At 38.4% G+C, this 15,606-nt stretch overlaps 1 protein-coding gene across 1 annotated transcript; it reads right to left on the bottom strand.

The window, feature by feature from the left end:
• Nucleotides 1-7,236: 7,236 nt before the first annotated feature.
• On the bottom strand, nt 7,237-9,118 carry LOC141362073 (serine/threonine-protein kinase 17A-like). The gene is made up of 4 exons (XM_073863864.1): nt 9,073-9,118; nt 8,386-8,434; nt 7,836-8,015; nt 7,237-7,658 (listed from the first exon to the last, which is right to left on the bottom strand). Exons 1-4 carry the CDS (start codon nt 9,092-9,094, stop codon nt 7,337-7,339), a joined length of 573 nt encoding a protein of 190 aa, XP_073719965.1. The 5' UTR covers nt 9,095-9,118; the 3' UTR covers nt 7,237-7,336.
• Between the last annotated feature and the right edge of the window lie 6,488 nt (nt 9,119-15,606).

Below are 15,606 nucleotides of genomic sequence, written 5' to 3' on the forward strand. Positions count from 1 at the left end.
TGTTAGGTGTGACTCAGCTACACTTTCACTTTCATTTTTGGCCAAACCATATGAAGTGTTTGTATTAAATGTATTACATGTGCGTTCTAATGTAAACTAAAGCAGTGTTTTAAAGATGGAAACATTATAAAAAATATATAAAAAAATAGACTACAGAAAAGTGTTGTTAATCTGGTAAAGTTTGTTAACGCTCATAAAGCAGGATGTTTTAATATAGAATCAATGATGATGGTATTAATAATTAGCGACAACAAACAAACTTTTGTCTTTTTATCTTTTAATAAATAAATTCTAAATGGCAATATTGAGAATTCCTGAAAAAGGCACTTTAAACCAAACCAAACCAAACCAAATCAAGCTATAGCACAGCATATCTGTTTTTGTCTTTATTTAAAATAAAAACGTCCCCCGAGCATTATTATACATTTAAAATGTCCGAACTTGTTGGTTACATTCCATTATACAACAGTTCTTTCTGGTTCTCGAATCTGATTGGCTAAGACCTATGCGATATTGTGCTGATATCGGCACTGTAACCGCTTCACCTTTCGTATCATTCCGCCACCTAGTGAATGGAGGTCCTAAACAGGCTCATCTCTGAATGGAAAAACACAGACGTGCTGTTTTTAAACACTCACCGTGTGTCTCATTAGTTTACTAGCTCATAAATCAGTCTGTGAATCCCCAATCGGAAGTTATTATTCCGTCAAAGATCAGCGCTCTTGGATGTTACGTTAAACTTAATGGAAGTTATGTCTTGTCACATCGTGTGGACGATTAACACTTGGAAAGAGGAATATAAACACTCGTTTTTTTCTGGAGCTAACTTTATATCTCCCCACACAGCAGGAGACTCCTATGCGGATCCGCGTTCAAGTCGCCAAACCCGCGTGACTGTCACATTCGTTTTGGAGCCGCGCAGAGGATCAGCTCCGCCTCCGCGAGCGCGGTAAATTCTACTGTCAAACAGCGGATCCTGAACGGACCCATGTCGGATCCTCGCTCGGACGCGCCTTTACTGAACGGTTAAACGATGCACACCTGTCAGCTGAACCCTCTTTTGAGTAAGTATTGATTTATTGAAATAATTGTGCCAGTAAACATTGTTTTTTAATCATCCTGTATACTAATGATTGGAATGACGTGGATATTAGGAAAACTATAGCATTTTCACTCGTGGATAATGGTTTAGCCCTAGCTGTGCATTATTAAGTTTACATGTTGGCAATTTTGGTGTAGTGTATCTGCCATCTTCTTTATAATGAAAATTAATCTTTGGCAATTTAATCATTGTTTGACTCGGTTCAGACTCACAGTCACACTGAAATATGCCATGTGACCTAATCAGTGACTAAATGAATGCAGGTGTCAGTCAGTGACTAAATGAATGCAGGTGTCAGTCAGAGCGACTGTGTGGTTGGTAAAGACAATCTTCTCGTCTGTTATTTTGAGCGGCTGTTAACAGGGTGATTTAACCAGAGGTGTGTAACGAATTCCAATTACAGTTTTGGGTAACTAGTACTTTTAAAGTGATTTTTAAGGATACATTTACTCAAGTACATTTCTAGTGAAAAAACTGTACTTTTACTTCATTCGGTGGTGTTATTATGATAAGCATACTTGACTTTGGATGCTACATACTATATCTGTCTGTTTGAGGTGCTGTGTTCAACCTGGCAACAGATCGGGCAACAAGGAGACGTGTAATGGGAGAAATGATTAAATAATAAAAAACATTTTTGTTGTACAACTTGTCTTTCTCCAGTTATTTATTGTCAGATGTTTTAGCTGTGCATAGTGCAGCATTTCATTGAAGTTGTAGCCTAATAGATCAAGTATTTTATGTTTGCATTGACCTGGGCCTATAAAGCACTAAATTAGGTTTTGACCCCAAAAATAATATTTTTAAACACAAACAGAATATGCTATAACTGTCCATAAATGTAAATGGCAATTTTATATTTTCATTGAGTAGTAATTACTTTTGTACATTAAATTGATATATTTTAGTGAAACTTTTCTTTTAGACCTATTTACAATATTGTTAGGTTAAAAATACAAGACAATGCAGATTTAAGGTTCTATATTGCTGCAGTGACCAGGCCTAGTGATAGTTTTGGTTTTATCCTTTAGTTTAGTTTATCTTATTGTATCCTACAGTAAAAAGGGATTTTGAATTTGAAAGTGAGATAAACGGGTCCAAAACGGACCAGGTCCTGATAACAATAAGCTCCGGAGTGGATTCGTAACGGATCCGCTCCGGAGTCAGTAGCTCCGGTCTGCATCCGTTGCGGATCCGTCCCGGGGCTTATTTCAGACTTTTAATGAGTCAGTTGCGGGTCCGCGGCGGATATATGAATGAATTTGCGCCACGTATGCGGAGCGTATGCAGCCCGAGGGCACGGCGGGTCCGCGATCCGCCTTCATTGCAGATCCGTCACTGCGCGCAAGTGGACGCCGACCCGGGTCCGTTTCGCGGGTCCGTTCCGGAAGCCGCGATACCTCCGCGACTGATCCGCCACGGAGTCCTTTTGCTGTGTGGGTCTTATCAGAACGCGAAAACACCGTGGAACTGCAGGTAAGCCCCGCAGCTTTTAAATGTGGACATTGATAATTTACTTTATCGTGACGTGACTATTAAAACATGTTATGAGATATCGCCACTGATATATTTATAAGCAGCATGCAAAAAAATCTCTCTGACACTTATAAAAAAACGTTTTATATAGTACTGACAAGAACAAAGTTTAATAATAATAGAGTGCTCGTATCGCGTTAAGAATAAATGAGAAAGCAATAGTAACGTTACACAAGTATAGTTTTATTAACTTTTACCTCGCGCCAAAACAATAACACAAAAGACACTAAATATGAATAAAAAACAAGTAATAGTTTGATCATGACACCAAATACTGCTGATTTGATCTCATTTTGACGATCATAAACAAACAAGGCCAACATGAGAGCCAGGGAATCCCTGTCAGAGATGTAGTGTCACAAGCCAGGGGCTGGCTGCTAATTGTTAAGCCACGCCCCTTCTCAACTTCCACCTCGAGGAGGTCCCCAAAACCAACCCAATGACCAGACAACAACGAGGACAGGTAAGTATAAATATATTTAATTAAATATTTAAAATGCAAAAGGGGAAATGGGGAAAGGGAATTAAAACTAATATCGGACTCTGCCCTCCAGGGGGCCACGGCCAAGTGAGTGACCAGGGGTGGGGGGGTAACGTTGAGGAACAGGCTCCCGCCTCTGGTTCCTTCTTCCCGTGGCACCCTCCTCTTCCTTCCTGGAGGCAGAACAAAAATACAATGAGTGTTGGTATTGGTTTTTCCTGTCTGCGTACCTGTATTGCCCTCGCGGCACTCCACCGCTTGAACTCGCACACTCTTTGTCGTCGTCTCACTCTCCTTTCCGTCTCTCTCCACAGGCAGTGGCTGGGACACAGAGGACACGCGAAATCAGACGGGATAGCTCTCACCTCTTCGCTGGCTACAGCTCTTGGTAAGTGTAGTTTCCTTCACAGCTCGTTTCCTTAGCGCTCACGCTGGTTTTCTCTCTCTCTCCACAGACGGCAGCTGGGACACAAGGACACAGTGAATCGATCTCCAATGGCTCTCTCACCTCTTCGCTGGCTACAGCTCTTGGTAAGTGTAGGTTCCTCCACAGCTCGTTTCCTTAGCGCTCACGCTTGTTTTCTCTCTCTCCACAGACGGCAGCTGGGACACAAGGACACAGTGAATCGATCTCAAATGGCTCCTCTCAGGTCGATATACACGGCACACTCTTCGTCTCTGTTGATCGACAGACTTAGCAGGTTAGTATACACTTTACAGGGTGGCGGACTTACGACAGCTGGCGTCCACAGTGTGTCAGCTGGACACTAGTTCCTATGTGACGCCGGGGACAAACCCTCTCGGCGAGCTCGTTGGTCTACAGAGGGGCGAGAACGTCACACCGTCACACCGGGTCGAGCGCTGCCCTTTTCCTCGGTACCCGTTGGGCGATCGAACACTGGACAGGGGCGCCCTTTTGTAGAGACCTCGGGGCGGCGGATCTCCTTCGCCTCTAGCTCTGCGATGATGAAATTACACAGGTAAGGTAGCAATATTATTGGTAATACTCACACACCGCCAACTCTACAGTTCTTAACCGCCACTCAATAAAGTCCGCCCAGCGTCCGGCTGCGAAATCACTCCAGGATGCCACTCTGTTATTCAAAACTGAAGCACACTCACAGCATAATTATTTACAAGTTTGCTCTAGGACCGCTTGCCTCTTCGTCTTCCCTTGACGAGTGAATTTCTACATCCAAAGACTCACCCACCACGCTCAGTGCACACAAAAGACGCCCGTCTTCCTCCACTTCGCTCTGGGCGAAATATGGCGATGATAACACGGCCTAGTGTTTGTTTCGTCACTGTCGCTGCTTCATAAAAGGATCCTCCGGCTCACCCACCACACTGACTCAGGGGTAGGGCCGCCCTCCTTCTCTTGGAGGCACTCGAAAGATTTACAAGTCAGACAATGTACAATTTGTTCCAATAATAATTGGGTTTGGTTACTCACGGCTGCCGTACTTCCTTTGTCCCACGCTTCCTTATGTAAATCCACGTCGCAAACACTTCAGATGCACTGGCAGGGCGGTTTTCAGTCGCCAAAACACACTTTTCCACAGGTGTATACTCACAGCAATACGTTTCTTCTTCCTTTGTTTCTCTCCTCTAGATGTCAATATTCGTTCGTTCTTCAACCTATAAGGTTTTCGGTATCTCCATCAACATATATCCATAACACAAGACGAGAGAGAGAGCAAGTATAGCGATCGATCAGCGTATCAGGCGAGCACAACTCAGCACTTCAATACACACCAACAACGAAAACAAACTGTGGTTTAAACTGCTCTTAAATACTCTTCTGGGTGCTGCAATCTTCCAATCGCCCGGCGCTCCTCTTAACAACCCACAGCTGTGCTTTGTTTGGCTGATTACAGCCCTCGCAATGCTACCGGATGTCCGGTGTTTCCTCTTCCCGGTCTGGGCGGAAACATCCGGGCGGAACCAAACTTTCCCAACTTTTGGTTCCGCCCAAAAGATCGTCACCCTGTGACAGTAGCCCAAAGAGGGCGGTGGTCAGCGGGGCGAGTGAACACTGACGTCCGCTCATGCTTTGGTTCTCATTCGTACCGAATCTCACTAAGCAAACGTTCAAACAGGCGCTATCTTTACTAATCGACTGCAGATTTAAATATAATACATATACATCGACTGAACTAATCTTAAAACTACACTTTGTGACCAAGAAACGGTAATATAAAGTAACGGCTTTTCCGTCCATTGAGTTAATATGAGATTCAAAGCAGCCGAAAGTGTTTCCTGTCATTCTGGCCGCTCTCAAATCCGTGGCGGAAGAAGTAGTTCTCAAACAAAGAGGCTTTTAAAATAACTCCGTTGTTGTTTTCTAGTTTTCGTTTTTCAAACGTGTGCCGTCGAACTGTTGTATAAAAGCAATATCGCTCTCGGAGTCGTGTGATATAGCTCTATATCATCACGGCTGTGATTAGGCCAGAGGCACGAGGCTGTAGGCCGAGTGCTGGAGGCAATCACAGCCGTGATGATATAGAGCTATATCACACGACTCCGAGAGCGATATTGCTTAAATAAAATATGCAAAACATGTTTATTTGTACCGCTGAGCATTAGATATGAACCTCTGTACACAAAACAACTCTCGAATTCTTCATTTTCACTGAATGAAGATGTTTTTAAGCAACAGTAGTAGTTTTAAAGGGGACATTTCACAACAAGACTTTTTGAAGATGTCAAATAAATCTTTGGTGTCTCCAGAGTACATATGTGAAGTTTCAGCTCAAAATACCATATAGATAATTTATTATAACATGTTGAAATTTAAACAAATTTAAAACACTTTGTAGGTGTGAGCAAAAATGTGCCATTTTTGGGTGTGTCCTTTAAACACTATGATATCTGCACTAAATGGCAGTGCCGTGGTTGGATAGTGCAGATTAAGAGACGGTATTATCCCCTTCTGACCAATTATAGCACTTTAAAAAAAGTGTCAGATTTTCATGGTATGCCCTCATTAAAAAGGTGTCACTGGACAATTCAATCAAAATGAGGAAGCTTTCATTGGATAAAAGTTTGTAAAGCATTTATTGTTTGACAAATGTTTAACTATATATTTTTTATTCCTGTACTCATCCTTTAACAAAATGTATAGGATCTTTGGTGAAAATAAGGGTAATTAAAACTTAGTTATAAGATACATTTTTAACCAGCTTTAACTAAATTGTTTAGCATGGGGTGTTTTGAAGCCAAATAAGTGATTGTGTGTTATGTCAGTAATAAGTTAGCTTTTAAGTTACAGAATTTCCCAACAAAAAAATAATGAGTCACTGCTGTAAAGACAAACTTTTATTTACAGCATCAGAACAGTCTCCTTGTAATATATTGCCATTAAAAATATTCTTTATAGTGACAAATCAATTTATAGTTATAACTCTAACATGAGTTAAAAAACAAAACAAGGAAACATTTACACATTTTGTTATTGCTGTGGAAGCTTTTTTTTTTTTTACCAAGGAAAGACCTCAAAGGAGCTGGACACATAAAATGGCTTTATAATCTTTAACAAACTTGTAGAAACAACAAAACCAAAACAATAATCTGTACAAAGATGCATCGAAACCCATCCAGAAGAAAACGAACAAAATTATTATCATCAAAAATAATAACTTTAATGTATTACCCATAACAAATAAGCATGGCACCTAAAGGAAATAAAAACAAGAAAAGTGAGAGAGTCACAGCAAGGCTTTGTCACGGTTAATCCGTGTCATGTCTTGTCTCTGTTCCGATTGTTATCACCTGGACATTCATTGATTAATTACCTGCCTCATCACACCTGTTTGTCATTTAGTCTGTGTGTATATATACCTCTGTCTTCTGTTTGCTCACTGCTGGATCATTGTCATTGATACCCTGTCTGTTCCTGTGTTAATGTTCCTGTGTTCATGTTCCTGTGTTCCTGCCTTCACCATGTCTGCCCTCGTGTTTTTATTATTAAATGTTATTTATTTTGAACCTTGCGTTTGCGTCCTGTCCTTACAACCCTTCCCTGTCGTGACAGGCTTAGTCGTCTGTAAATATAAGCAGCACAAACATTAAACAAAAGAAACAAGAGCAAGACAAAAGACAAAAGTTGTTTGGCTTACAAATTTAAATCATGAGGTGAGTGAAAAGACATAGAAAAGGTTTCTTGTCTGAAGTGCGGCATTAGTTGGGAGCGTAGCAGTTATCTGGCTGAACTGGAATCAGTAGATGAATTCTCCAGGAACTTCCTGCAGGGCTGAGAAGGGTTCCTCAAACTTGAAGCGTTTGGAGATGTCCTTCTGGTCGGGGGTCAGAGTCTCTTTATCAGAGGACTGTCGACACTGACCCAGGGTGTAAGCTGCCATTACGATGAGCTCTTCTGTCACCTGAGAGCTCTCTTCATCCTCCCCTTCTTCATCATGGCTGGAGGTCCCTGGACTGGCAGGCTCAGAGACGCTTTCAGATGTGCTCCCGTCCTTTTCTTCTTCTTCTTTGATCTGAAGCCACTGGTGCTTGAGACACTCTTCTGCTGTGAAGCGGTTCCTGTGGAAATAAGGTCAGGTGAGGAATTGGATATACATGTGACCCGTCTGTGAAAACTCAGCTACTGTTTTCTACATAAACTCATCCTACAATTGAATCTAGCTTAATTTTGTAAATAATGTATTGGTTTATTGCTATAGTGCAATTGAATATCTGGTGGCTGTATGTTTCTCTCACTCTGGTTCTTTGATAAGCAGAGACTTTATGAAGTGAATAGCTGCTTTGTCCAGGTGCTTCAGCTCTTCCTCCGTGTAGCTGACATTAATCTGGGAGATGTTGAGGAAGGTCTCCTGTTTATCATCCCCCAGAAAAGGAGAGATGCCCGTCAACATCACATATGCGAGGACACCAATACTCCTATTAGAAAGTGAGAGGAGAGGATCATCCACTGACAAAGCATCATAAACATGACTGATTTTGTGTTATAAAAATAGTATTTTCTCCAAGCAAGAACTATAAGTACTAATTGTCTTAGAGAATACATCCTAAAGCAAAATTTCTGGTTAAAAACAACCAAAACACTGGACCAGTAAGGGTTTCGAGAGCCTTTGCTATGAATGAAGTGTTTGTTTACGTGCAATGACACAACTGTGATCATAATTACCATAAAAACTGATCATAAAACACAAGAATTTATTGTGAAAATACCTCTATGTCAACATTGAGGGTATCACATGAAATGCTGTATTCATGTTTGTAAAAATAGTAATGAAGAACAAGGACTTACCACATATCAGTTGCTGTGCTTATTGGCTCATAATTCAGGATTTCTGGTGCTGTAATAAAAAACAATACATCAAAATGTGCAGTGTTATGTACATTACTCAGTGAAAACACTTACTCTAAATTACTCATTTCCACAATTAAAGATTTTATGAAGAAATTTATATCAGGGCAAAATTTTAAATTAAACATTTATGCATTTGGCAGACACTTTTATCCAAAGTGACTTACAGTGCATTCAAACATCTATATTTTATCAGTAAAGTATGCGTGTTGGGATTAATCTCATCACCTTTGTGCCACTATCACAATGCTCTACCAATTGAGCTACAGAAATATAAATTTTGAATTTAAACATTACGGGGTGGTTTCCCAGACAGGGATTAGACTAGTCCTAGACTAAAATAAATGTAAGGCTGTCCAAACTGAAAACAACTTGCACTGACATATCTTAAAATAGACCAGTGCCCTTTGTTTTGCCTCAAAATGCACACAAGTAATGTTTTTATTAAGGCATGCTTGTTAAAACTAGTTATTTCCTAATGAAACTGAGGCCTTTTCCTGGCTTAAACTAATCCCTGTCCAGGAAACCACCCCAAAAGGTTATTAAGATCATGTACATGCACTACCAGTCTCAAGTTTAAACACTACACTGAATTTCATATGAAAATGGTAAAGAATTGGTTCGTACCCACACACTCGGGTGTGCCCATGATCTCTCTGATCTCTTGACTGCTGCTTACTGTAAGGTACCACCCACAAGCCCAACGACAGATACAAGTGGAGTGGGTGAAGGGGACTCGTGTTCGTTTCTTCCTCAGCGCTTCTAGAAGAATAATTCCATATCATGATTAAATTAATTTCTTTGATCTCTGTGTTTAAATTATAATCTGACTCCAATTTAATATACTAAGAATTAAGTGCATTATTCCAATTATCTGTTTGATCATAATTTAGATGTTTGATTATTTATTAATTCCCATAGTCTTAGTTATTCGTTCATTAGGGACCCGGTATCGCACAGAGCATACGCCGGCCGTTTGCGTACATCTCACGGACACAAAATTGTCAGTCTGATCTTAGTCAGAGGTTACCGGGTAAACTAATATTTTTATGTCTGGCCGCTCCATGCTTGCTCCGATCATAAAAATAGTTACTTTAGTTTAGCGCTCATGCAACTTGCTAAGGCAGGTGATAAACATAAATCTGAGAGTTTTAATGAATGTGCCCCATGCTCCATTCGACCATCAAAACCTCAGTGTGATAATATCCTGACAGGATAATCTTGCGGTAATACCAGACTCCTTCTAATCTACTGGTCATAACAATTTCTGAAAGAATTAAAATAAATCAATACAATTTCTGAAGAATTCAGATGAATCAAATGTAACAATTTATTATACCAGGCAGGTTTCAGCTTGAAACATAAATTAAACAATATCATACAGAATTTGATTCAATTCCAATTAATTAAAATGATCAACAGTTGCAAAAATTACAAAGTCATACCTGGCAATAGACACTCTGGCTACAGAGTACTTCCATCATGAATATAATATACCCAAAATGGTTTAGAAAGATTCTTGTTAAAGAATACTTCCATAATGTCTGAATACACACACCCAAAGTGTGGGGAAGATTCTTACTAAAGAATACTTCCCAGAGTCTCTTGCCAAGCCACCTTATATACACAGAACGAGACAAAGAATAGTAACATCTCAAATCAGGATTTGGTTGGTCGGTTCTCGTGACCTGAAGAGGAGCACCAAATGGGACTGTTAACCATCTGTAATCTAGATCTCCTCATGAGTTGACACCCATCACAGGAGTACAGATTATGTCTTAAGTTTTAAACTTTGATATACTTTCTCTTAACATTATAGAAATTAGACCTTTTTAACCATCGCACCATGACCTTTAAAACAACACCAAACATGAAGATGAAACCTTTGTAGCATCACAACATATGATATACCCAATGTTGAATGTGTTGAGTATATTTCCAGTAACCAAACCCTTAAAGGAGAAGAGAGAGGGGGTGAAATACAGATCAGTTCCTGTGTATCCGTGACCCCTGTGGAGAGAGACAACACGTCTCTCAAAAATAGACACAGAATGTGTTTTTTATTGTTTTATGGTCCAGCTCCAAAAACAAAACTTGTCCACCTGTCCTACATCTCCTCCCCTGACCATTGGGAAACTGTCAGAGTACCCAAGGGGTCATTTTGGGTGGACTTCTTGGGTCTCCATACGTCCTCTGTAATTGTAACAGTCTTTTCAAGATGAACACCTGTAATGTTAAACAATGCCTGCAGATATCAAAGCAGGAACTTAATTGTGCTGAACAGGTGTCTGTGATGCACAGAATCTCTGTGGTTCTCGTAGTAAGATAATCTCCCAAATGGATCTGGTTGAAATTTGTTGTACAAAGTCCATTGTGTCAGCCAAACGCATGTGCTCTGTTCATGGAAGCTGTCTCCTCTCAACATTTAGAAGCATCTGTCTCTAATGGGGTCCTCCCCTGGATATTTTTCTGACCTTTTGAACAGTCCTCTGTTACCTATTGGCAGAAGGTATTTTTTAATAGAAAAGTCAGACCTCCGTAGGTGAAGGAATTCCTCACACTGAGAATGCACCACTGTATGAGAGGGAATTGGAATATAATACACATGACCATGAAATGACTGAACACTGATGAACTTGACTTTCCTTGGAAGGAAATAGTTGTGAATGATTACAATAACACATGACATTATTAGATGTTTCATAATATTGATGCGAATGGTAAATAAGGTCTCCTTTCCTTTTTCAAAAAAATTTGTCCCAAAAGGTGATCCCATTACCAAACTCTTCACTACTATGCATATTGAACATAGAGTGGAATTTTGATATAATCTGTCTATTTTAAAGGGAGAGTGGCAAAAGTTATTTTAACTAGCATATTTACCAGTGATATACATCATTAAAGCATATAATAACAATACCATTCAAATATAATACAAATAAATGTAAATTATATGTATATAAAATACAGATATTTATACTAAAGTATATATAATATGATATATTTATAATTTTAATAATAATAGAATTATTCAAAACCTTGAAATGCAAGTTAACCATGTATATCTAAGAATTCAATTAAGTACTTAAAACATACCTAGACAACTTAAACTTAAATCAAGATTTCAATGAAGTAACTTAAAACATACCCAGACAACTTAAACTTAAATCAAATAATTTCTGAATTTCTTATTTATCCATTGTCAATAATTCTTTGCATGTTGTCAAATAATTCTATACATATATGTTGGTTTAGTCACATTCAATGGTAAGGTGTCTGATTTATGTGATTGATCATTAGAAGTGCCAGCACTTCAAATATAACCATTTTGTAAAGTTAGAAATGTTTAGACATGTCTGCAGCCATGCTAGCCATTTCATTCTTCACTTACTTATTTTAATCTGAAATAGGTCTTATGTAATCAATTAATAGTTCTTATTTTACCTGTATTTGTACAATCAGAGACAAAACAATTGATGTGTGACTATAACCATACATATGTTCCATGCACACTGAAATGTTTCATGTAGTTCAAGAGATTGACCCAATAGTTTATATTACCATGAAATTAAAATCATAAGTTGACCTTTAATTTTCTCTCCTATGTGTGAGATGCTAAATGGGTTTGCATGTATGACAAACTCTAGAGTTTGGATTCTAAGTCATTTATCATACATATGTGTGATGTTTTAAGCCTGGATAGTTTTAAAACTTATACCAAGTCGCAGTGTTATGTTGTTGCAATGGTGAAAATATGTGCATTATATGTTCATGCCTGGAAGTGGGTGGATTCTAACCTAAAGTAATCTGTGTTGCACAATTTTAATTCCGATGCTACATCGGGAGGTCATATAATGAATATAGTAGTTTATTACTGTGAGATGTGTATGACCCCTCAAAGCATTATCACACCCACCTCCTGCATTTTAGGTTTGTGCCTGTATTTGGGCTCAGACACGTCTCTAGTGTCAGGACTCTTAAGGAGTCATAGTAATCCACCTGAAAGGAAAAAAGTTAAGATAACAGAAAAGAAACATTAATTTCTAAAATTTTGGGCAATTTGCATTAAGATATGGCATCATCTTTAGTTAAAAATGATGTCACTACCACACAGCTGTCAATGACAGCAATGCATTAGGGTGTAAATTCTTCTTGTTAAGAAGATTTGTATCATTACTTTCTGCAAATTAATTTCAGAGGCCAGATTAAGTTGGGAATTTTCTGTTATATTTGACTATGTTGTTTCAGTCTGAGTGTGTATAACACCATAAACTGCATTTGCATTTAAACTATGAGCATAAGAAGTCCCAGTTTTGCTGGGGAAATTTTTGGATTAACTTTAATTTTAATCTTAAACTTAAATGGCTTTACTCTGAGTTGTTCTCAGTACCGTCAGCTCATATGTTTAACTGCTGTGCTGTCTGTTTATGGTACACACTATTAAACTTTTCAATCTCTGTGAACAGTAGGACTGTAATTTCTGATGATTTAACATTTCCCACAGTTTTAACCAACTATAAAAGTACATTGACTGATCAGATTCAGTTTAAATTGATGTTTCAAACTTATAAAAGAGTTGTTTGGTTTGCTATCTTGTGCCATGATGATATTATCAGTGTTCCTGCAAAGCAAAAAACAAAACCAAACAACAACAAACAAACAACAATAAACAACAACAAACAAACAACAACAAAACGAACCACAAGCAAAAGCATACACATACCCCCGTTTTGGCACGAGATAGTGGACCCAATAAATCTCTATCTAAATCTTCCCTGGGCCTTTTTGTGGGTCTTAATCATGTAAGTTTGAAATGCATGTAATGCATCATTTTTCAGCATATTAGGCCTGTCTGGCCATTATAATATAATATATATTATAATGTAATTATAATATAAATTACATTATATTAAAAATAATATTAATTAAAATAAATGTTATAACTGGTCTCAAGGGCTTCTAGAATGATGGTACTTTTGCAAAATTGAAAGCACATTTCTGTGAATTGACCCTGCAGTAGTAGCTGCATTAACAGGTTTACTAACAGCAACAACTCTTTGTTGTTTTTAGGATGCAATGCACCGCAGCACATACTGGGTACAGAGCTTAACTCATTGCTCAGCTGGAGGTTTTTGTGACCCTCTGGAATTGGGCACAATTTTCGCATGTTTTTAGCTGAGGTCTTATTAAGTCTTATTTAGATGTTATTCTATTTGGATATGAAAAGTAATCAATGAATAGGACGTAAGGCACAATTTTTGTTATAGGTTTTAAAGTCATAAACTTTTAGCCTGAAGACATACAGAAGTATAAAAACACTTTTACTAGCTCCCACTGATTCACTTTAAACAGGAATTCTGTATTCCTGCTGTGATTTCAGGACTCAGCTATAAGCTCTATTTTTACGACTTTCACAATCTTTAGACAATTAGACAACAAATTGTTCTTTAACAATTTCCACAATCTCATAGAGAAACAAAGACTCCGCTTCAACAATCTCTAGACAACTGGACTAAATTGTTTATTTGACAATTCCCATAATCTCGTAAAGAAAGGACTAAGCCTAGAACTTTTAACACCGCTGTACTGTATATCATGTTGTTAATCATTGCCTTAAATCACTTTGATTGATTCACAGAAAATAATGATGTATTTTATGTGTTACAACCAAGCTGAAAATATTTCCCTTGAATCAAGGAGAAACAGCAGATCTTTTCTGAGAGTGTCTCAGTGGTGAAACTTTCTCAGTGAGATAAGATCACAGGTGTTTTATTGACCATTTTAGCAGTTTCATCATTATCTTGCTGTGCATCAGTCAAAGCTTTAGCTCAATTTACCTTATTTACACAATGAGAAATCCTGCATTAATTAAGGAATTGTAACAAAACTTCCTAGTTCCATTCTATCTACACTTATTATATAGACATAATCTTGTTAAATGCATTAATGATAACAAAAGATAAGTCTTTATAGACAGAATCTTGTTTTTTAATCAGTTATTTATTTTGTAGGCTACTGAAGATATAGTATGCATTGTATTTAGTATTTATGCATACATAAGCATGTAAAACGACCAAGTATGAATATGCACAAGACAGACAGGGAACATACCTGTATATAAGATCTTTAGATAATGAGATTATAATGGTGCTATCAGGGGATGATCATTTGAGATGGTTTTGTCGCTCTTTACTTTCTTAGACTTGCACCTTTACCGTTGCGTCTCTTTCTCGTCTTTCTACCAACAGATGTGTGTACTGTGAGCTGACGTTGCGTCAAACTACATCGCTCCAGCTGCGCACGCGTCACTGATATAAACGCGAGTAAACTTAAACTTTATAACAACTAACAGCATTATGTGCGGGAACTCCATTCTTAATTTAACGGCACAGTTTCTTGTGCACCGTGGGAGAGACTTCTGCATGCCACAGACTCAGACAGCTGAACGAGCTCAGAGAGCGAACGAGCAAGCGCGCGCACGAAAGAGAGAGAGACCTGCACCTCACTAGTGCTTATTATGAAATTTCAGAAATTACTCTTTCATTTGTTGGTGGATTATTTCCCGTTTCTCTGTCACACTCAGTCTAACGTGCAGGAATGTCAAGTTGACAATGCGCACTTAATTACATTACGCGGAATAAAAAATATGTTACGTCTGACATTTTATTTCAAGTTAAGTTACAACGGACCAATCAGCAGCCATGTAACGTGCAATTAGAGTGATTGACAGAAAACCCGACAAGTTACAAAACAATATGACATTTTCAGCTCGTCATGAACAGAAACTTTGGAGGCCCTTGAACTTGGGAGGCCCCTGGGCTTCAGCCCAGGTAAGCCCGTGCATTAAGGCGGCCTTGGCTGTGACCGTACGGGATTTTATTTTACCGTGGTGAAGAAGCAACAGAATCACGCGGTTAGACTGTTAGCACAACAACCCACCCCATATTATTAAAACAACAAATTATATTAGCAATAACAATGTGAAATAATATGTATTTCTATATGTTAACTTTAGTTTTTTATATCTTTTGAATATACTATGATTTATAGACCTTTTATGTCATCGTTTATAACCCATTTTATACAATACATTTCATAGAATAACAACCTGAAAACCTGCAGAAAGAACATGCAGAGTTTAAGATTGTTTCTGATGAGTTG

This window comes from Misgurnus anguillicaudatus, chromosome 25, assembly GCF_027580225.2.
Source record: "Misgurnus anguillicaudatus chromosome 25, ASM2758022v2, whole genome shotgun sequence".
Taxonomy (NCBI): domain Eukaryota; kingdom Metazoa; phylum Chordata; class Actinopteri; order Cypriniformes; family Cobitidae; genus Misgurnus; species Misgurnus anguillicaudatus.

Coding starts and splice junctions, on each gene's coding strand:
- LOC141362073 (XM_073863864.1), bottom strand. CDS start 9,094: ATGGGCACACCCGAGTGTGTGG. Junction 8,435..9,072: donor GGGCACACCCGAGTGTGTGG/GTACGAACCAAT, acceptor TTTTTATTACAG/CACCAGAAATCCTGAATTAT. Junction 8,016..8,385: donor AGCACAGCAACTGATATGTG/GTAAGTCCTTGT, acceptor ACTTTCTAATAG/GAGTATTGGTGTCCTCGCAT.